The following is a 24,050-nucleotide window of genomic DNA, read 5'->3' as shown; positions in this document are numbered from 1 at the left end:
GTTACAAGTTGCAGTATCTGTATCTTATGTAAATGCAATATTTTGGCATAGACTTTCGTTTAGTATAAATATAAATATAATCGTTGAGGAGATACAACATCTGTACAAAAACATTGCTTGGAGGATTTACAACACATTTTAATGTGTTTACATCTTTGGGACGGTAGGTTTAGGAGATGCAATATTTGACCCATAAAAATATAATTTACCTTTGGTACATTTCAGTACTTAACTCATTTTCTACCTATATTGGAGATACAATATTTTAACTCTAAGTCATCGCTATAAGAATTAATTAACTAGTATTTGTGAATTTTACAATATTATGTACTACATCACATTCAAAATTATATTTTATTAAATAAAAATATTAAGAGCATGAAAATTGCAATTATTCCGTTTGATAAATAGGTGGTCTTTGCAAAAAATATGTAGTTCAAGAGTACATCAGCGGTTATTCTTAACTCGCCGGTTATTCTCGACTAGATGCCGGGATGTTCGGTAAAGTGCGGTAAATACACACGGAAATGGAACTCGTATTTCAGCCTCTGACATCAGAGTACTCCGTGGAACTGGCCTCAACTCATTTTACGAACTATTCCAGAAAAAGCAGATTGACCCATCTAAATACAAGATTAGAGGAAACGGTGTCAAATAAAGAAAAAAAAAACAATTTCATGATTATTTTTGTTGTTTGTTTTTGGGGTGTTATGCCGTGTTGCGCTAACTCCTTCTTTAGCCGACGTTGAAGCCGTGAGAATCTAAAAAAACTTACCAATTTCATGATTATTCTAAATTATTTGCGGTTATTTCAGAAAGTTCGTTTAATTGGACAGGCGTTATACCTAAAATCTTGTTGTGAGAGCAATACAATAAAATTCTGAAAAATAATTTCTTTTATTTAAATGAGTACATCAGGAAATCATTTGTGATTTTTTAAAATTATTTTGCTTTTTCTTAAATATACTATTATTATTTAAAGTACATCATTTTATTACTTGAAAAAGTATCACTATGGTGATGAACACCCATTACGATTTTTTAAACTTTGATACACTATGAACATGGTAATAATTAATTCACATTTTTTTTAAATACTATTGTATTAAGTAATAAAAACATTATCGTATTAAATATTTAAAAAAATAATACGGAAAAACATTTTCTTTTTCATAAAATAATTAATTTTTCAACATCATTGGGAATCGTGTGAAAATTTCTCATTTGACAAAGATATATCACCACTTTCCCAACTTTATTAAAATAGCTTTTTTTCATTCAAGAATTAATTTTCATTACGTAAAAGAAAACATGTTTTTTTTTCACACATTTTCATCTCTCTAGGTACCTAAATTTATCTGTATGGAGATTTATATACATAATTACGCATATTACTTTTGTCAAAGGATTACGCAAACGATAAAATCAAATTTAAAATATCATCGTGTTGTGCCTTTTAAAAATTTAGTTTATTGAGGGTTGTTTTTTTTTTAAATTTTAAATGTTATCAAAATGGGATGTATCTAGTTCAATCTGGTTTGTACAGGTAATAACTAAGTGAAGCAGAGCTGACCGCAAAATGGAAAGTGGGTGTAGAAAATACATTTCATTGGTCACGCGCAAATTTAAAATAGACATGATTTTAAAACAATCAGTATTAAAAAAAATGTATGTACTTTGAGACTGAAATTGTATTTGTGTAAATGTTGACGATATTTGGGTAATCTAGGTATGCGGGTACCAGGCAAACAGAATTGAGGAGAAGAGAGAGAGAGAGAGGGACTATCATTAGCATTCCTAGCTCCTAGTCTAGTTGCCGCTTGTTAGATGCCGGTGGCTGGTGTTAGCTGTTGGGTGTTGGTGTTGGTATCGATGTTAGCTGTTGGGTGTTGGTGTCGGTATTGGGTTGGGCTAACCTAATGTTGTGAGGACGCAAATAGTTTTGCCACTGCTCCACTGCAGAATCATTGGAGCCGCTACTGTCACACTATTCATTATGCTTTCTTCACGTGATATTTATACCTTTCTACTAATTAATACATAATTTCAGCAAAAAATGGCGATTTGTCAGGACGAACACTCTAAATGTTATGTAGCAAAACTTCAACGATAAAAGAGTAAAACGTGTGTTTTTTGACACCTAAAACAATCCCGAAATAAAAATCATAAAGTTTAACTGATTAACTTTGTTTTATGGCCAATAGAAAAATGAAAAGTTAAGTTAATTTTTGGTTGTTTTTAAATTTAAAACACCTTCTCATAAAAGTAAACTATTAGTTATATTGTATTGTATATAGTATTTTTTTTCACTAAAATAAAACACAGCAACTACAAATGCTGACTTGTGCTCTGATAAATAGCTTCAAGCAAATCACCCAGTCGGCAATTTTATAGCGATTTAAAACGATGTAACGTCTTTAATTTTACAAAAAGCAAATTGTTAATATAACTACCTTAATGAATACATTGTATCTGGTTATTAAGTAATAATACATATTTTGTATTAATGATGTTTCGAAGATGCTCAATAAAGATAATTAAAGCAATTACATGCTAAGTCAATCTATGATTCAAACTTTTGGCTGTTTCATTTCATATGTCTGTCACCTGTCTAACGCGTTACGATTATTTTTACTCTGGGAACTGGTATATAGCTGGCAATACCCATAAAAACGTATTAAAATAAACCTATTCCATCTCGTAAATTAGATTTTAGACCAATAAATTAGTTGGGAACGGTGATGTACGTGATATTTATGGCAATTTTCCAATGAACAAAAACACTAAAAGATTTGATTTGATTTTTTTGCACGGTTTCTTGATACCGAGGATTTCTGAAATACAACAGCCTTTGATAGTTTTCCTGGGAAATCTATAAAAGAAAACCAATTTTCTTTGTTGATTTTCTGAATAATGTTTATGCACGGATGAAATTGGAGGTCCAAACATCAATCATGGAAATGGCCAGGTAGGAGGCAGAAGAAGAGAATTGTTGGAATGAGACCCCTCAGCACGTCGCTGCTATTTTGGTACGGGAGTCTCGGAATAATAAATCTTCTCCTAGAAACATTTCCGCATGGCAGACCACATTTTGGAAAGCTTTATAAATATGATGTAGGTTGACGCTAATAACTAATAAACTTTTCCAATCATTACGATCAGGAATGGTAGGAAGGTAGTAGATACTTGTTGATAGATGCTTTAGGGGTGATTACTTTATTATATTTCACCATTATGAACGATGATGAGTCTAAGAAAATACGTTTATGTTCTGTAAAGCAAAACAGTATCTTTCCAGTTAACATTAAAATTAATAATGAACTAACTAACTAACCATCACGCCGTTTCCCCGCAGTTTAGGCAGAGATGACGGACTGCCAAACAACTCGGTGCAGGCACACACTCCTCTTCTCATTCACATTCATTCATTGTCTCATAGATACTCTTCTATTATTCTGACATTTGACATGGCCCGACTCGTATCTGTATCACGAGTATCTGATTCACTTGATCGTGCCATGTCTTCCTCGGGCACCCCTGACTTCTTCTACCATTCACATTTGCGTCATATATTCCCCGTACACTCCTTTCTTCGTTCATTCGCTCTACATGCCCAAACCATCTAAGGGTCCCTTTCTTAATCTTACTCATTACGCTTACACCAGCCTTGCATTCTTTGCGGACCTACACATTTCTCATACATGGTTTTACCACAAATACGCCTCAGGGATCTCATTTCTGCAGCATTCAGTCTTGAACCAAATTTTGATAAATAAAAATCAACATAGCAAAACACAGTTTTGCTTAATGAGTACCTTGATACATTATTACAACTGCGAACTTCAGAGTGCTATGACGGTAAAATAAAAGGTATTTTTTGTCGAAAAAATCCCTTTTTTACTATTTACTTGATCTTTATGTGAAATTTTATTGACAGGATACAAATGAAAAGTTAGCACGCTGTTTTTTCTTTGGGTCGGAACGGTTGGTTTTTTTTAGCATGTTTTCCTTAAATTTTCATGAATGATGAGCGTGAACTACGGTGTACATATTGTCAAGATAAAAATAGTCCTCTTCAATAGTCCGTGAAGGAACAGAGTGTGCAAATAAAAAAAAGCGCGATTGAACGGAATCACAGTAAATAAGCATCAACTTAGCAAACGACGTTTTCGATTGATGACCGAACGTAAACTTAATAATATTTACAAAAAAATATATACCTAGATACTTACTTACTAGGAATGCAATAGGTTCTATCAATAATTGTCACATTTTTACAGGAGAACAAATTTTATGAAGTTTTGGTCTAGGCATCATTAAAATTTTGTTCTAAGTTTAAACGAATTCAGAAGCTGCTCTTTCATAGATGGCGCTAATTGAATTATTTTAGGAAACACACTCTTTGCAAGTTATGATAATATTAAAATGAATTATTTTTTTGCGCCAGTACGAACGCAATATGAATACGAATAAATAGTTTTGTCTGTATAAAAACTCAATTAGTTCAAGAAAGGCATACAAATACAATATTGGATTGAATCACCGATACAATGTTGTATTTGCATACCTTTCTTAAAATAATTGAGTTTGTATACAGACAAAACTATTTATTCATATTCATATTGCGTGTGTACGGGCGCAAACAAATAATTCATCTTAATACTTTCAAGCATAACTTGCAAAAAGGGTTTTTTTCCTAAATATTAATAATTATATTAAAATTAACATCTTAACATCCTGGACTTTTTCGTCGTCTTTTTAAAGTTTTTATAAATGACATTGTAAGAAATTATACTTTAATAAATTAGTCTCTATAAATAACATTACTTGAGCATACATATTTTGGTAGCTTTTTGGATTGTTCATTTGCGGTGGCCATATCAATGTTTGCATCCATTAAAACATATTTTGGAAGACACTAAAAAAAATTAATATAACTACATATTTACTCCATTAATTGCTACTACAGTAACTAGGTACCGTAATAGTTAAACCTAGAAAAAATACAGTTTGTAAAGTGAAGTTGAGTATATCACAACTCAAGTACCTAAGTACCTACCGAAATACTTCAATATTTCCAGAAAAAGTGCAATCTATAAAAGGAGGTTGAGTATAGATATCACTTGCAGGATCAGTAGCAATAAAGGTGTAAGGTAGTTGTTGACATACTCTGAAAGGGGTTGACGGTTGAGGGGCTGTGAAGGTCCTCCCTGGGCCGAGGGCGCAAGGAGGCGAGGGCCTCGGCCACCAGCTTCTGGTTCACCCCGCACAGGTTGGCTGTGAGCTGCTCGCACTTCTTGTGACAGTTCACATCGCACTCTGCACAGACATACCAACCATCAGTCCAGTATCACTGGAGACGGTCATTTCATCGCCTCGCATTGATCATAATCAGCCGAGATATTGTGGAAATCTTTTTGTTGCCATGTTACAATTTTATTTGATTATTACAACTTTAAATAAAAAAAACTGTCGTATCTTTATTGCATAAAAACATGTTTCACTACCGTCGTACTATTTTATTTGTCCTGAAATTCACTTCGCTAGAAAAATGTGTGTACTACTTAAATCGTGTATTTTACTGCCTTGTCATAAGTATATTAAACGTTTTTATCTTCTTTAGATCTTTTAGAAAGAAAATAAAACATTTCTGTATCACTTAAAAACGAGTGTTTTATCGGTAGACATTCAAATTGACAGAGCAGCCAATCAGGGAAAGGGAAACAAACCAAGTAGCGCGGAGAGCGGGAGGCGGCGTGACCGTCTCCCTCTCTGTGATTTGTCTATAAATGAATCTGATAGTATTCGGGTAACTCGCATCGTAATATCACTATTCAGTCCTCGAAATTAAAATCTACTTACGAATTGATAGTCCTTTTTACTATGGAGCGCAAATCGCTGACTGCGTAAAAAAACTTAACTGCAAATCCCAAATCGGATAACAATATGCCAAAATATTTTAAGGATGAAATTGTTTTTAATAGAGATGTTCATAATTACGAAACCAGAAATGTAAATAGGATTAGATTGCCACATATGAAAAAAACAAAATCACAGAACTGCCTAATGTACAAAGGACTAAAAATGTATGATGAAATGCCTGAAAGTCTGAAGAATGAAGGAAGAATGAATGTATTTAAAAAGAAATGTTATATTTATTGTAAAAATATGTAAAATTACAAAATGAAATATGATCTTGTTTATATTAGTTTATATTCAAATGTATAAACTAACTCAATAAATAATAATAAAAAAAAAATATCGGACTTTTTTCCAAAATTAGAGACTTTTACAATTGTGTCATAATTTACCTACCTCTCTCATTTTTCGATTCGATTCGTTTAAAAACGAACATTCACAGATCATGCCCAGAAAAGTCCTACAATGGGCTACGCTGCAAGCTTTGCCTTAGTTTAGCGAACTTTTCTTTCCTGCGCAGGGTATTTATATTTTAATGTGCGCTTTTCGGCGGTCAATGTAAGACTAATATTGTAGTTTATTCAAAGCATTCTCGAACCCTCCTGGTGCCAAAAATATGGTCACTTGGTTTAATCCCCAGATTTCATGTTAGGGCACGTCTTTTAAATCGGATGTCTACGGTATTATTTTCATTCAAACGTTAATCTCCCGAGCTTTAAATGGCGTAATTTTGCTGTTTTTTTTTTAAATATTATATAATTCTTAAGTTAATCTTGCTAGAGCTTATATTTTTTTATTAACAGAGTTATAAAAAATAATATATACTGATGGAAGTAAGTAACATCATCAATAAGTGTACAGCAGACAGAGGATTAACATTATGAAAATTACACAGTAACAGCAAAGTGTATATACCAACCGTCCAATGACGGTTTACAACAGTATGTTATTTCAAATGATCTGCATACGTGTAAATATATAATATATTTTTCAAGCTTTTAATTAATACCTCTCTAATTGAGAATAACTCGTGTTTAGGGAGGGAGTATTATTTTACAGAAATAAATTATGTAAATATTTTAGTTAGGGATGTTTTTGTACCGCTTAAGATTTTTGTTGCATTGTTACAAAAATAACATTATTCGAGTTTCCTCTCAAGATCAAAGATTAGTGATGCTGCCTTGTTGCGATTACTTTTATTGTCATCATAACCTAACCCAACCTAACCTAACCTAACCTAACCTTAGCTCATAATTTAACCCAGGGAAATGTGTTTGTACCACTTCAAAATATGTTTTCCTTTGAAACCCTAGTAATTTACTCTCAAGAAGATCAAAGATCTGTGGGGCTGAATGGGCTTCATTCTACGAATCACAAAACCATTCAATAAACCTTTTACACTTGAACTACTTTATATGGCATACGTAAGATCTCATCTCGAATTTGCATCTGTCATTTGGAATCCACAATGCCAAACTTATATTAACCGAATTGAAAATATTCAAACAAAATTCTTGAAACACCTGTCGTATCGTTTTGAAAATCAACAATGTAATCCTATTACTCTTTACAAACGAAGAAAAAATTTTGACGTACTGTTTCTGTAAAAAATTATGAACTGCCTTATTGACTCCCCAGCCCTGTTAGAAAGGATTGCATTTCATTGTCCTGAACGCAATACCAGATCAAATACCTTATTTTATATACAACATTTCAAATCGAAATACGCACAAAACTCCTTGCTCGGGCGTATCTGCAAATCTTATAATGCCTTTGTACCCTTAAATCGTTTAAAATCAAATTAACCTTACTGTGTACCTAAGTTAAAAATATTACTTCTGTATTGTTTCGTATTCTCTTTTTAATCATTTTTCACACACACTATGTACTTTATTACTTTTAATTAATTTCTAGCTTTTATAAATATTATAAATGGAACTTAACTTGTTTAAATCATGTTCTATATTTTATGTTCAATTTTTTTTTGTAAAACTGTATGTTTCCTAAATAAACTAAGATAAAAAAAATTTAAATCTGTGATCATGGAATATAATGGAAAGATAAAAAAATCACTTAGTGTATAATAATATATTACTACATCATTTTATTTTTTTTTATTTGCCGGTATCCCGGACTTTAATTGACATCAATGGTTATTTACAAATCATGTGCGCTACCCGACTAACTAGACTATATCTGTTCTGAGTCGGGTAGCAGTATTATTATATATATTTTGTAAACCAATCAGGGCTTAATAAAAAATACAAAATAATCTAGATATAAAATATTACATATATATAAATATTTAATTGAACAATCTTTAGTGTGAGAGTTCTTATTGAGATGGAGTACCCCATAAAAACCTATGATATGTATAGAGTAAAGTTGTTTTGTGTTAATATGTCACTTCATAACGTTTTAGATCCTCTTTCGTCATATAAAAACATGATAATCCATGTTGCACAATTCAACTTGTCCACAAATTAAAAGAATCTAGTGAAACTTTAATTTTTTTGATTTAAAAAAATAAGAGAAAATGAAAGTTTCAAACCTTTTTTCCGAGAAATTTTATTTTTACAACTATCAATTTTAACCTCACATTTTTCAATATGACAGATGTTATGATAGAGAAAATCGTAAAAATACTTTATAATGTGCAGTTATACCACAGAGAGGTGGTCGTGCGTTAAGTGCTACATTGATTTATTTTCCGTGAAATATGTTTTTTTAAATGATTCATTAAAGCTGTCGTGAGATTGCTGATTTTTTTTATCGCTGCCGCTCATCTAGTTGCGCCTAATCTCAAATGCGTTCTATAACCCCTGGTTAGAATTTAGAATGCGGCGCTCGAGGCATTTGGCATGTGAAGTTAGTTTCCTACCTGATCTCACCTTAAACTTTACCGATGGCCGTCTATTAGAGGGGTTAGTCAGTCGCCAAATCAGTCACACGCACTGCCATCCATCAGCACGCCCACTCGCCCGCCCCACAGGCTTGCCCAGAACAGTGGCCCGGGGCCGAAACTGCGACATTTCCCCGCTCTACCCAGAGAAGCGAGCTAAAGCCAAACCCACCGACCAACCGAATACCAAATAATATGAAATGAAATGTTGGTATTAGTTCAATTCAATACCTCTTAAAAAAATCCCGCAAATCTCATTCACACACTAGGTAACCTACAATCGAACATATATCTTCTAATTTCCAACAAATTTGTGGTAGTTAGGCATTGGGACTAGCCTGAAGTTAGCGCATTGATTTCGTCGTGGGAATACATTTCTAAATTTTAGAAATTATTATTTTAGATAGTTCCTAGTTTAATAATACATTATAAAGTGTTAAAAAATATAATAACACAACTTCGGAAAGCGTCATTTAGCGATTCAATCATCTCAAGGATCTTAGTTTTTTAAAACAATCATAAATGATATATCTATCGTAGTGACTCTACGAGAGCGTACTAGAGAATAATCTACGTTTACTCAAAACTCAATCCAAACATTACGTACGCAGTCGCAAATTTGAATAACACCCAAAAAATCCTTTAAATCAAATAAATCATGTCGCATTTTGAGTAAAGCAAGGAACAGATCTTCCAGCAGATTAATCGGTAACACGGGGCTGCTTCTACCGCATAGGTAATACTTCAGTGCCAACTTGGGTGATTTACGACATTAATGCTAAGTATCGAATACGCAACACCAGAAAATATAATATGTGTCGTCGTCACATCTTCACTTTGAAACACAATCGACATATTGTTAAGTCGTCTTGGCTCATGACCGTTTGGGCCTGATACACTCATTAGATAGCAATGCTAATGAGTGAAGTCTGTGAACTTTTTTTAAAGAACATAAAAGTAATTTTGTGACTCATTCTTTTTGTACGACGCAATTTTTACGAATCTGAAGATTTTACAAGGAATTTGACAGGAGCTTTCAAGTGAAGCTCTGTTCACATTGAGAGTTTAAAAGCTTCCAGCTTCTTTTTCAAAGTCAAAAAAAGTGAATAACAACGGGATCAAAATGTACATAAAACTGTTCAAAATGCAAAATCATGATGATAAACATTGTAACACAGTAAAATAATAGAAATTTGTGAACGTTGCCTCACCAACTTTTTTCGAATTGAAAATACGGGACAAACAATAGCGACTGATATGATTTGAGATTTTCACGATCAACGTATAATCGTGATTGATTTTTGGGATATTATATCGAGTCATATAGGAGGAAGCTCAGCACGATATATATATATATATATATATCGTGCTGAGCTTCCTCCTCTTATAGCCAACGTTCCTGCCAGCATTGCGGTATCCCTTATCAGGACAGACGATAAGGCAAATTCCTTGATGATAGACATTGTACGCTATTATCCTTTTTCATCCTGCCAGATAAGATGTATATTTCAAACATAGATTTTTTCTCCGAAATGATTTATTTTTATTAGTTATTTGTCGTCACGGCAGAAGGCGACTCTTGCTCGTATAGCCGGAACGAGCAGAGGGGATTCTTCAATGAGTGAATTTTAAAAAGATTTAGATCAGCCATTCAAATTGGCAGTGCATATTCGGGTCAAGTTCACCCTGAAGTGACTGCGAGTGCACTGCGAGTGGAAGGTTGACTCAGGGTACAGCCAAATGAGTGAGGCGGAATTATTTATTTTCGAAATAAATCCATCATACGACCAATAAATTATTTTTTTTACATTTTGAAAATAACGCACTACTCATAATGTAGGCGAGTAGGTGAACAAACTAATTCGTTGGCCTATTTCTACACGGAGGCATCTCGAAAATCATCAATGGCGTTTGAAATTTTATGAACAAAAAATTTATCAGAACAGCAGTAAATTATATTTTTTCTGCATCAAATGTACAATAAATAAATTAAAAATTAAAATACGTGTTCGGTGTACTTTTAAAAAAATAAAGTTAATTGTATTTTTATTTCATGTATGTATTTTTTATCTATTGTAGTTTTATTTTTATTATTTCTTTCTCATGTTCAAAATTATTTTGCATTTAAAGTTATTACATATTACCGATAATAAATAGTATAAAACGAAGTCGCTATCTGCGTCTGTCTGTGCGCTTAGTTCTTCTAAACTATGCAATTTTGGTAGAGTTTTCACTAACATTTAGAGAATTTTGGAAGATTTATATATATAATACATGTATATTATGTTTAAGAAAGTAGAGAAAAGGCAAAATTTTTTAATCAGGCCAAAAAAAATCTCGCGCTTACATTGTTAACGCTGGCTAAACCTTATGAGATACATCAAAATAACGTACTAAGGAAGTGGACATCTTAAAAAGGCCTACAGAAGAGTCCACGTGCATGTCGAGCTCTCTAGGCGTAAAATAAAATAAATAAAAATACAGAATTAACTTTGTCTTTTTTTCAGTATTTTTTGTTCGCATTCGTTGTAATAATAAGCTTTCCCTGACAAACTAAAAAATATTTTACGTGTTTGTCTATTTAAACAGAAGTAGGTACATGGAGAAAAATGAGTACCTACTGCTAATTTATTAAGAATCTCTTCCAGTTAAAAACGGGATTGTAGGCCGTTTTCTGACAAACTTTTAGTAAATTCCTAATATATCCAATCATACGTGTTCATGCACGTGCATTTTCTTAGATAATATATAGTGAATAAAAGCGAAAATATTCTGATTATCAGTAAACACAAAACGAACAGATATCAGAGTAATCCATATATGTTTCTTGTCATGAAGTATTGAACGTGCCCTACTTGCCCTTTGAGCCATCAAAGATTGAAAAATTTGTAGGTTATCGTATAGACGATAATATTTATATATTAAGTAGGTTTATAAAAAAAATTATAAATTCTGGTAAATTGTTTATCGTATTCAATATTATGGATGGTTTTGCAGATGCCATCTGGCCTGATGGTGGACGCGTCTTCTTCTTTCGTATGGTGGGGGGATCAGAGGGGAATATCTAGGTTAGTGAGCCAGTCCAATCTCCATCAATCCCGCTGGGGAATGAATTCAGCGGGCATGTTTTGACCATATATTTGGTGGTTGGCACCGCACCGCTTTCACATATCGCTGACTCTTTAAGGCCCCACCTGTGTATCATATGGGCACAGCGGTAGTTGGAGAATCTTATCCTATTGATGGCGGACTAGAGTCAGTGAGAATCCAGGCTGTCTCTCCGATTGCCACTCAATTTTCCACCTAACCTCAGGAATTAGAGGTATTCGGATTAGCCCCTCTCCTTCCATCAAGAAAGTTTTTCGGGACTTCAAGCGGCATGCAGAATGAGAAACGACATTATTGTGCAAATTAAGTGTTTTTTTTGCAGCGCTTTCTTGTAATCCCCTCAGTGTTGCAATATCTCGCCTGTATTTGGCGGAGTTATGTTTGCAAGTACGGGAAGCCAAGTGAGAGGTATAGATCACTGTCCTGCTGTTGGTTCACATTGTGGCATTAAGTTGAAAATCGACCATGAAAGTGTGAGCGCTTCTAGCCCACACTGGGAGCACAGTATTCAGCTGTTGAGAAAACCAGTGCAATGGATGCCGTTCTTAGGGTGTTGGTGTCGCATCCCCAGCTAGTTAATACTAGCTTTTGACTAAGTTGAGCTATTTCCTGGTTTTTTGTTCACTGTTTGCATGTGTTGTCGATAATTCAGGCTCTTATCCAAAGTAACTCTCAGATGATGGACGCTAAAAAGCTGTCTAAAACGTTGGCCCAAGAAAAATAGTTACTCGTAGGTGAGGAGGGCTTCCGTGGATATGTCATTACTTTTAATTTGTTTGATTTATTTCACAATTTATTCATTTCAAATAATATACTAAGGATGGGTTGTTTCTCAGAATTTGAACAGTTCATCTAATTTTAAAGTTGATTTTCAAGTTCTGTGAAGGTTCTTTTCAAGTTCTGCTATAATAACACTATTGGCTGGTTGTTTCACAAAACTGAAACAATAAAAGAACTTGAGTAGAACCTTCACGGAACATTTGTTCAAATTCTGTGAAATAACCCGTCCTAAGTGTATTTAATTTGCGGCACGTTTCAGAGTAGTAGATACTTTCAGTATCACCCTGGTGAAAGACCACCATCCAGAACCGAAACGTTGCTTGAATTAGTTTTAGCCGTGTTTCGTAGTCAGATCAGAATATCCTGCACTTCCTAACCTTCCTCTTCCACATCTCCCACTCTCCCCCTACTACCATCAGCCTCATAAAATACCTTAAACTTAACCTCATAATTCCAGACGGTTGGAAGCAGTTGGGACTCTTGTGCGGTATTCACATAAATAAAAAAATGTCTTTAACACAATAATATTTTTTCCCAATACAACGGTTTCACACTATGGGAAACCAATTCTTAGGTGATGTCGATATATTTAATATTAACTTTGCGAATTTTGTGGATCACGTAAAAGATTTATTTCAACACTATTCCTAAATGGAAGTTGTATTGTTGTAAACCAGTCAAATCGCTGTATTTTTTTAATTTATGTTCTTGTTCTTTTTATTTTTGTTTCTTGCATATATTATTTTTCAATTTAATTTTATTTTTATTATTTTTTTCTCATATTTTAAAATTGTCTGTCATCAAAATTGTACCACCAACCTGTAAAAGCCCTCTGGGCGTTAAATAAATAAAACACGGCTTAACACCAAAACTCGACTACTAATACAAAAGAATAATCCATTCGCCATGATAGTAAAAAAAACATCTGACAATCCGCAATGACGATTATTTTAAAGCTACGTGTTGAAAAATATTTTTATCAATGGACGGTTACAGTCGACTAGGCACTGGGACGTGTCGACTGGGTGTACTTGACCTACAGATTTACGAGCTGTCGGATGAAGGGACTCGGTGATTCGAGATAAAAGTTTGTACCCGAAGGTGCATTATTTAGACGCGTCAGCTCGTGCGTAAATAGATTCTTGGCAGGGCTGGCCTTTGAGGCTGGTAGACTTTCCTACCAATACCGGATATCATCAATTCAAAAGAAATTGGGATTTCAAAATAACTTGAGAAGATTTGCAAAAACTACGACAGCAGATTGTATCCCCGTCAACTCCTTGACAGCGATCTACTATAACAAAAAATGTAATGTGTGGAAAAAATGTATTTCTTATGTCGACTGTAATGTAGATAGAGTTTTCAAGTTTGAATGTAAAATTTAAAATTAAATTCAAATTTCAGTGTAAAAGTCCAGCTAGGCGTAAAACCAAATAAAATAAAATTCCGTTACTCTATGTACACAAAAAAAATATTTTGTCTAATTTAATTTCTAAGCAATCAGTATTTCTTCGGGTATTTTTAAAGACAAAAAATTCTACGCAATTTAAACTACCACAGCTGTTTAAGGAAATTCCTAATTACGGGGTGCCACGCACTGCATAGATAGTTTTAAAATTAAAGTTTTTAATTATTTCATTTTTTCCCGAAAAAAGATAATGCTAAAGTATTTTCATGTTTTCTTTCACATAAATAATATGTCAAGTATTACAACTAATAGATGCATGTCAAGTATAATAACTAATAGACGAATGCCAAGTATAACAACTAATAGACGTATTTCTAGTACAACAACTAATAGACGAATGCCAAGTATAACAACTTATAGACGTATGTCAAGTATAACAACTAATAGACGTATTTCTAGTACAACAACTAATAGACGTATGTCAAGTATAACAACTAATAGACGTATTTCAAGTACAACAATTAATAGACGTATGTCAAGTTTAACAACTAATAGACGTATGTCAAGTATAACAACTAATAGACGTATTTCAAGTAGAACAACTAATAGACGTATTTCAAGTACAACAACTAATAGACGTATGTCAAGTTTAACAACTAATAGACGTATGTCAAGTATAACAACTAATAGACGTATTTCAAGTAGAACAACTAATAGACGTATTTCAAATACAACAACTAATCGACGTATGTCACGTATAACAACTAATAGACGGCAACTTTGGCAGTCCAAACATGTACCTATGACTTTAAATATTATTAATAGAAAAAAGGAATACTAAAAATATACTGATTTCCCAGTTTTAATAAAATATTATACAATGTAATTAGAAGAAAAAAGTTTTTCGATCACTCTTCATTTATGAATGTTCCCTGCGACTCCGTAAAGTTATGTTTGTAAGATCCATCAAATAGCATCAACACTGCCATCTTCCACATTTGCAATGTAAAAACTCGGCTTCATTTCACAAACAGTTAAAATAAAGATCTGTTAGGGTCCCTAGCTGTTTCGACTAATATAGAAATCACTTTGAAATCTATAGTTTTTTTATTAAAATATTATTTATTAATAAAACCAAACATAACTGTTAGGCCTTAGACACATTACGCTAAATTTTTCGCGCATAATTTGGGCGTGGCATGTACGTATTATATTTTGGGGTGACACATTACGCTATAATCTTCCTCGGGAGAGGGATCAATTAAGGGGACTACTGCTCATTGTATGGGATCTGTCACTTTGACAGATGACAACCGCGTAATTACGGTGCTCCGTAATTTTTTCTGACCCCTTCTCCTGCCGTAGGTAGGAATTTTCAATAGCCTGGCTAGCAGATAACACATAAAACACATCATCTTTTTAGGTGTGACATGTCTGTATGAGATTGTATGGCGAGCAATATGAAGTTATAAGGTATAAAACGCGTTGAACTTATAGCGTAATCTGTTATTGAAATATTTGTACAATTATCAAATAGTAATTCGATATTGTGAGTAGAATTTTCCAAAAAATTATGGTGAGATTTAAAGACAGTCTCAAAAACTGTCAAATTGTGATGTCTAACACCGTGAGCGTCCATCCTGAAAATAATCATAACTAATTTAATCCTGGTTTCAGAGGTTTTTTTACGCTGGATTCAACTTAGTTTTTGCTGACGCGAAATACATAAAAAGCACTCAGATAGAATTCCAATAAATATTGAACTGATGACGAAAAGTTTGCCCCAAAAGTAAAAAGATGTTATTATCTTTGTAAAAAAAATATTAAATTTAATTTTGGTGTAAAAGATTGTCACTTTTCGATAACATTTCTTCAATATTTATTTTTTAGAATAACTTTATTGAGTAAAACCTCAAATTGTAATATTTAATTATTGAAGACAATTTTAGCGATTTCTAAACGAAAATCTGAAACAGAAAAATCAGAAAAGGATGCGGTCACATTTAGTACTCGAACCCAGGACCCTTGTCTTGCCGGGCCACCGCTCTAGAGCATTTTCAACTCCTCATATACATAATATACAATATTTAATAAGGTTCTCCTCCTTACTTTCAGAAAGGAAAAAATTTTCTAAGATATTCTTTGAAAAAATAATAATAAAACGGACGCACAATAGCAAATTCACGTAAAAAACATGATTGGTTATGCATACACACTCAAAACCAGCACCATAACAAAGTTTTATTTACCTATGTACTTATATCCACGAAATTGCTTTCAAAACAAGAGTTTTTTTGTGCGACGCAATACTGGGCCAATTAATATATCAACGTTTTGTATCCATTTGTCGGGAAACCGACGTTCCGTCTGACCTTTCTATTTTATATTTCTTTCTCGCCTAGTACTAATCTCTCCTCTTAACACTTAATTCTAAATCGTTAATTAATCGTTATTCTCATGAACAATTCATCTCGACACCAATTGTTATTTGTTTGTGTAAAGAGTGTTCAGTTATTTATCTGTTTAACTATCAGCACATGGGCGGTTTGCGGTGTAGTGTAAGTAACACCCGAGTGATTATAATTTTAACTCTGTCGAGGAGATTAGCTTATTTAGAGAAGGAGTATTATTAGGTTAGGTATACTGAAGTATAACGAGGATATACTTGGGTTAATTGGGACAAGAAATGCGGTAACCGCCGAAAGACAACATAGAGCTTTCTCGTTTTGCGCGGACTTTTTCTTTAAAAAAAATATTTTTGAATTTGAGGCCAAAATACACAACCAAAATGATAAAATGGTATACCAAATCTATTACAGATGTCAGCTATTTTATTTATTTTCTATTGAAATATAGGCCGTTAAGTAATCCGATTTCTCTTGATTTTATAAGCAACTTTGACAATTTTTTCGTGATTTAATAATTTTTTTAAATGGTTTTATACATCGCGCAAAAACCGTTTTTTTATCGAAATTTTAATTTACGTAAATGCGGCAAAATTTTTGTTCCAACGTGAATGAATCGTTTGAAATTTAAATTTAAGCCCATCAAAATGATTTTTTAACTTTTTATTTTATATATTCATTATGCTTTGCCTGAAAAATGCCACGTTTACTTTTTTTTATTAGGTGCGTATTCTAGAACAAATGAAAAATTAACGTAGCAATTTCTTCGTTTCGCAAGAAACACGATAAGAAAACTAGGAAGAGGCGTGAGTTAAGACAGCCAATATCGACAAGAAATTAAATATAATAGAAAGGTATTCAGACAGAGCTTGCCAAAACTATTTCAGGCTGGTTTAAAAAAACGGTCTGCGCAGAATTCATTAGCTGTTTTCCAAAGAAAATAGAACGAAATTTTATTTTCCGTAAAAATATACGATACGCTAAGTAACATAATTTATTGCGCAAAGGAGTAAGGCTTTGGACTAGGAAGCTGGAGGTCGGGGGTTCAAATTCCATATTCAAATGTCATTGTTTCACTGACTCACGATGGTTGGGAACAGTAGGGACTCTTTTGCGGTTTCACAAAAAATAAATTAAATCTAAGTTAATTTTTCCATACAAAAGCAAATATTTTTTGTTTGTTTACAAACTATTTGGATGGGCTATTATATTGTGCAACTAATATTGCTTTCACTCAATTTCACTAATATTGCTGCAATGAAACTCTCAATAGTACGAATTACGTAACAGTGCCGAACGTCGATAACTTTCCCAGCAATTAAGCATGTATACGTTTACGTGGGTGGTTAATATATTAAAAACTTGCAGCGCGTAGGATATAATAATAATACATTAAGATTTGTGAGGAAAACATACACGTATTTACAGTATTTTTGGCATACATCATCTGTTAGTTTAAGAGACAGACTAGGGAATGTGTTTAACAATTAATGAAGAAAGCGTATATTTTACAAGTTGATTCCTAATTTTATTATTTCACTCGAATGTTAATGCATCAAATGATATTAATCCTAGATATGAAGGAACTACTCCTACAAAATAATTCATAAAAAATTGGTTCCTAGAACCCTGTATAATATTATTGCACATAAATCGCGAAGATATTATTTGTTTAATGAAATCGGTTCGTATAAAGGTAATACTTATATTTACAGAATATTGAAGCAGTGTTTACCTTTCTTGATGCAGACGATGCCTCCAGGAGACGATGGCGCGTACGAATCGAATCCGGAATCGTTTGAGCTTGTGGAAGTTCTGACATTCTTTTCACTTTTCTTCTTATTACTATTTTGCACTTCACATTCATAAAAATCATCATTTTCAGCATCAGACCGCGAGGATTCTTCCTCACTCGAACTCTCTTCTGATTCTTCTTCGGAAGACTCTTCGGAGCTCGATTCAACCACAACCTTTGGAACTCTTTTCCGAAGTGGTCGGGGGGTGGCAAATATTGGCCGCAAGGGAGCTTCTTCTTTAACAGGTCGTTTTACTAATGGTGGTAGAGGAATAGGAGGCGATTCTTCCCTGGTTTGAGGCTCGGGTTCTGGTGTAGTTTCCACTACTTTTGCGAGTGTACGAGGTGCCGCCTCACTAGCCAGTATGCTCGTACCTTCGATTACAGTAACTATTGAATTACCTCTAGGAAGGTCATCAGTGGAAGGTGACATATTTACGTCGGGCACTGTTTTATCTTTTTTATTGTCTTTGGGTGAGTCTTTGGGAACAATATTTGTTTTTTGGACAGTATCTTCGGTTTTAATAACACTACTTGTTGGAGGAACCTCCGCTGGTACTTTAATCCCCGAATGCTTCCCCCTAGATCCCAAGGATGCTGCAGTGTCAACCGGGAGTTCAGTATTTTTATTATTTATTATCTCCATGTCGGGTTTCACAGCGGTGTCCTCTTTCTCTTGAACAATATTTTCTTGCAATTGCTTTGTTTTAGGAGAAGAGGTTTTCTTACCGCTCGCTTTTTTCGCTATTACCGGCAACGGCTTTTCAGTCTCAACTTTTTTCTGTGATTTATTCAATGCAACCTTTGTGGCAGCGGTCTGAGAGCTAGGTTTACCATCCTTCTGAATTATTTCAGGTTTCTTTATAACTGTTATAGGTGGTGGGTTTTTACTTGTAGGCGAAACTTCTTTTTTCGGGCAAACATCGCTTACTTTTTGTGGTTGAACGTTATCCTCAAATTTTACATCAGTAATTTTAATATTTTTAGGAACATTGTTAATTTTCTTATCTTCATCAATTTTTACAGGGTTCTGTTTCTCTAACGACACGTAATCTTCTTTTTTTGGATGTGTTAATTCCTTCGGTGAATTAGGTTTTACCAAATCATCAATTTTAGTATTTTTTACGAGCGGTAAAATTTCTATCGTCAGACAACTTTGGGCACAGTCTGACTTGGCGACACTTGGTGTTTGGTCTATGACTGTTTCCAGTGTATTTAAAGGCACAACACTTTTGTGTTCTACCGCCAATGTGTCAGTAGTATTGAGAGATTCTATATTATTTTTCTTCGTTGGCAAATCAAGCTTTTGACTATTTACTTTACTGGCTTCTTCGTTTTTACCAATCGCTTTTTGTACAACTAATTTATGATCTTGACTTTCTTCTTTTGGTTTAGTTGTTATTTGAGCCAAGGATTTTTTTTCTGTACATTTATCGGGTTTGGCGAGTCCTGTTTCTGTTGGTTGAATTTTGTTATTTTCTATCGGTTTTCCAATCTCCAATATTTTCTCATTTAACTTGTCACTTCCATTTGATAAAGCTTCTTCAAATATATTTTTAGCAGCGTTTATTTGCGCATTATCATTCTGAACAATATTATTGGCTGATTCACCGTCGCCTGTTTCCGCCACTTCTAAAACATCCTCTTCAGGAGCCCAAAATAATGCTTTACGTCTGTTTTCCGCTTCCTCTGTTAAACGTTTTTTCCTGTCCTTATAATAAACAGTTTCTCTTCTTTTATTTTTTTCCCAAAAGTTTCCAACGTCCTCTGAATAATCGGTTAGGTATTTTGACGGTTTTCGCTGAAGTGGACTTATATTAGCTGCATCATTTTGATTATTGTGTTGATAGAGGTCTAAATTATCTATTCCGCGTTTATCATTTCTCGATTCACGGCGGAAGTCTTTAGTTCCCTCAAGCACCACATCATATTGTAATAAATTTTGGACATGTGGTTTTTTAACTTGTTCAACGACAACATCGTCAATTCGCGCTTTCAAATATATCCCTCCATTAGTAATCTCTACCGTCGAAGAAATTTTTGGTTTGGAAATATTTTTTAGAACCGTGTTTTCTGCCGTAAGAACGGGGTTTTCGTTAATTGAAATGAGCCTCTTGTCTACAGCTTCTTTCGGAATTTCCATTATAGATCCAAGAGTTGATCCGAGCATGTTATTTGAGGTCGACCGTTTCAGTTTCTGGCCTGAGCGACGATTTGATAAAGGACTTGGAGACTTTTCATGTTCCATTCTTCGCCCCATCTGATCTATAGAGTTGTCAGATTTCGTTTTCATTTGCGAATAATTACATGCGTTTTTATCAAAATCAATAGATTCCTTTTTTTTCTTTTTTGAGCCCATTCTGTTTATATCTGCTGACGATTTATGAATATCCGGTTTACTTTGTGTATTTTCTACAAGTTTAGTGCTTAAATTCTCATCCCTAATGAGTGCATCAAAAAACGAGGCTTGCTCTTCGAGCATTTCCTTGGAGAGCCTTCTTTGTTGGCGGAGTTCAACTTTACCGGCCAAAAAAGAGGGTTGAGAATCTTTTGAAAGTTTGTCGATTTCCGTCTCATTATTGTAAGCGTTTTGAGAACTTGCTAACGGAGGATTTATATCATTTCGCAAGCTTTGTCTTTTTGAAGAACAATGACGTTTGACCTGCGAAGGAGTTGCAAAACCAGAATTATTGGCGATCGACGATGTGGAGGGGTTTTCTTTGCTCTCAAATTTGGTCTTTCCATCTGGAATAATCTCTTCATCTCTCTTATCCCTAATTTTGAATTTATCGACGAGCATTTCTCCTGGAGATTTCTTTTGCCTTTTTTCCGTAGTGAGCATATCTTCTGGCATGTTTTCTCGCCATTTGGATTTTTTCACCTGATCAGCTGTAGATGTCGAAATATCAGATTCATTTGAGTCTTCTTCAGTCAATTTGCTTCTCGGAGAATCTTTATCCTTCCGCCGCACGGTGCGCAGACGCACTACGGCGCGCCCCCGCTGGATAGTACTGCGACCCCTCTCCAATCCATTCTCATCCACTTGGAAAGGCTTCTCGGGTTGAGAATTGTGAGTAGGCGAAGTGCTTTTTGCAGGTTGGGAAGTTTGAGTAGGTTGAGAAGATAGAGAAGTTTGAGAAGTGTGGGAGGTTTGAGCGGATCTAGGAGAGACTTTAGAGGGCGCTGAATAAGTTCCTAGGTTTGTTCTATTTCTTCCATATTTATTATAAGATACATCAATATCTTCGGTGTTGATAGAAATCGGTTTTTGATAAGTGCTGCTCTTATACTTGGGGCTTATATGCGATTGTACCTTGGGGCTGAGACGAGCATACGCGCTAGTGGTACCCTGGCGGCGCGTGTTGAGGCTCTCGCTGATGGATGACAGCAGGGGCGAGTAGGGGCTCCTGCTAGGCACGAAGGGGGTGCGGGTGCCCGAGGTGTAGGCCGGCCTGGAGTAGCCTGCTAGGGACGAAAGACTGCTATAGTTACTCCCGAGAGAGGAGAGTCCCCCGTAGGTGTTCCCGAGGGATGAGTGCTTGCTGTAGTTACCCCCGGAGCCGAGGAAGGGACTGCTGTAGGAGGAGCCCCCCGCAGAACCACTACCACCATAATACATGCTCATGCTGGACAAGTCTGAGAAAAGAGGCATTGAAGCCGTGTACACTAGCTTTTATCACGGAATATATCACAGTTGTTGTCTAACAAATCTCCGAGACTTTGACACAGTGCCGTATTAACATTGTGCACGGCGCACGTCGTGAGCGTCGCGACGTCCAACGAATTACTAACAGTCGCATCACTCGCTCTCACGTGCCCCTCCCCCCGCGCTCCTGGCAGAGTTCCCGATGCCCCTCCGCCCGCCCGCGCCCTGAGGACTTTTCTTCCCAGGAACCGATTGTTTTATACAATTCTTATAATATCCCACGTATTTCGCCTATAGTACCTATACACCTACAAATCCCCGAATGTTGGGATACCTTTCTTTTATTGAATTTTAGAGCGGTGTTATGAAAATCTTCTCCATGATTTGGGTCAGGTATTCACTACACTACCTAAATAAACCACAGTTCTTAGCGGACATTACACTAAGATTAAATCATCCACAGGAAAAACATTACAACCCGATTTTAATCTGTAATATTATGTCATGTGCGCGTCGCGTCGTTTACTTAAATGTATTACTGACTATTGACATTATGCTGTCACTAGCAGATTCCCGAACTTCAAAGAGAGGTGTCTTGTTATCCTGAATGGTCAGAAAGAACAACAAGCACAACCTTTTGAACTGATCCATTTGATAGTTCTGGTCTTATAACAGAAGCAAGTAATCCACTCTTCTTATATCCGCGTATTGACGTAGAAGAGAACTTGGCGTCATTCTTATTTATGAAGTTTAAGCCGCCAACGCAAACATTGATACAAACTATTTGCTAACATTAATTACGAAACAACACCTTGCCAAAAAAAACTTTTATGTCCCAATAATTTTTGTTGCGAAAAAATAAACAAAATTTCTTCGCGAAAATCTTACTTGAAAACTGTGATTACAAAAATTCAAGGGCAGCATTATAAATTTTATACATTAAGTGACCGAAACGTTTCATTTACTTATCTAATGTTCAAATTTAGAAATAGAAAGTTTTATGTTAAAGGTTTTTTTTCTGTAGGGAGGCAAACTTTCGTGTTGAAAATTTTCACAAAGAATTTTCTGAGTGAAATATACAATATTATTATGTTTGAATGTGTACAAGTTTTAGCAAATCAACCTCAAAGCTAAATACATGTACACATACATTCTGAAATAATTAATGTATGTGTACAAGAATCAGCAAATCAGCGTCACCGCTAAATACTTGTACACATACATTCTGAAATAATTAATATATGTGCACAAGAATCAGCAAATCAACGTCAACGCTAAATACTTGTAAACATACATTCTGAAATAATCAATATATGTGTACAAGTACTAGCAAATCAACGTCAAAGCTAAATAAATTCTATAGTGGTAAATTCTATAGTATTCTAATTCTATAGTTGCTAAGTAAATTCTATAGTATTCTAATTCTATAGTTTCTATATTCTATATCATTGACATTCATTTCTTACGTGACGTAATTAACGAAAGTAATGCAATTATAGATTCCGAGTTACTTTACCTTACATAATTTCTGGTGAAAACAAATTTTTTTTATGACATTATTTCGATCAACAATATAAGTTAGCTTTACAAGCCAAGAAAAAAACTAATTTTAGCACTTTTTTAAATAATTTTCATCAAACGAAAAATACATTAATGAAATAAAAGAACCTGCATAATTCTCAGAAGTGAATATAGTTTTTTTAAAAAGAGATGTAAGATTTAACACGAAAGCTTGTTTAATGTAATTAATAATCGATTATCTAACATTTTTTATTTAATAATCATAACGATCTGCTTTGTGAATAGCTTTGCAACATAAAATAATCAATAATGAAATAAACAGTAATAAAAAGGCGAAATAAAGAAAAATAATTCGTAATATTTTGGTACATGATCTCAGGATATTTAGAATTTTTAGTAAAAGTAATTTTTCTCCACTCAGGATTGTATTAGAACATATGTAACAATGTGACTATTTAAAAACTACAAATAAATAAATATGTATTTTTTAAATTTTATATAAGGGATCCTGATTTTTTTAGTCATAATACATAAAAAAAAACACCGACGTTATATCATGAAGGATA

General features: G+C 34.2%; 1 protein-coding gene across 4 annotated transcripts in view; it reads right to left on the bottom strand.

Moving 5' to 3' along the window:
• Pkcdelta (Protein kinase C delta) overlaps positions 1-24,050 on the bottom strand; it is a 68,043-nt gene that overhangs the window by 22,174 nt on the left and 21,819 nt on the right. For 2 of the 4 annotated variants that reach the window (XM_089633365.1, XM_089633373.1), the window contains one exon: positions 5,170-5,319. In XM_089633365.1, the coding sequence (XP_089489491.1) occupies positions 5,170-5,319 (150 nt within the window). Of the gene's footprint in view, positions 1-5,169; positions 5,320-18,257; positions 22,087-24,050 lie in introns of those variants that run through there. The other 2 variants (XM_089633354.1, XM_089633359.1) reach the window with 1 other exon arrangement.

Source organism: Hesperophylax consimilis, chromosome 1, assembly GCF_061612785.1.
Source record: "Hesperophylax consimilis isolate HC1 chromosome 1, BYU_Hcon_1.0, whole genome shotgun sequence".
Classification (NCBI taxonomy): domain Eukaryota; kingdom Metazoa; phylum Arthropoda; class Insecta; order Trichoptera; family Limnephilidae; genus Hesperophylax; species Hesperophylax consimilis.
This window is presented reverse-complemented; position numbering and strand designations above follow the sequence as displayed.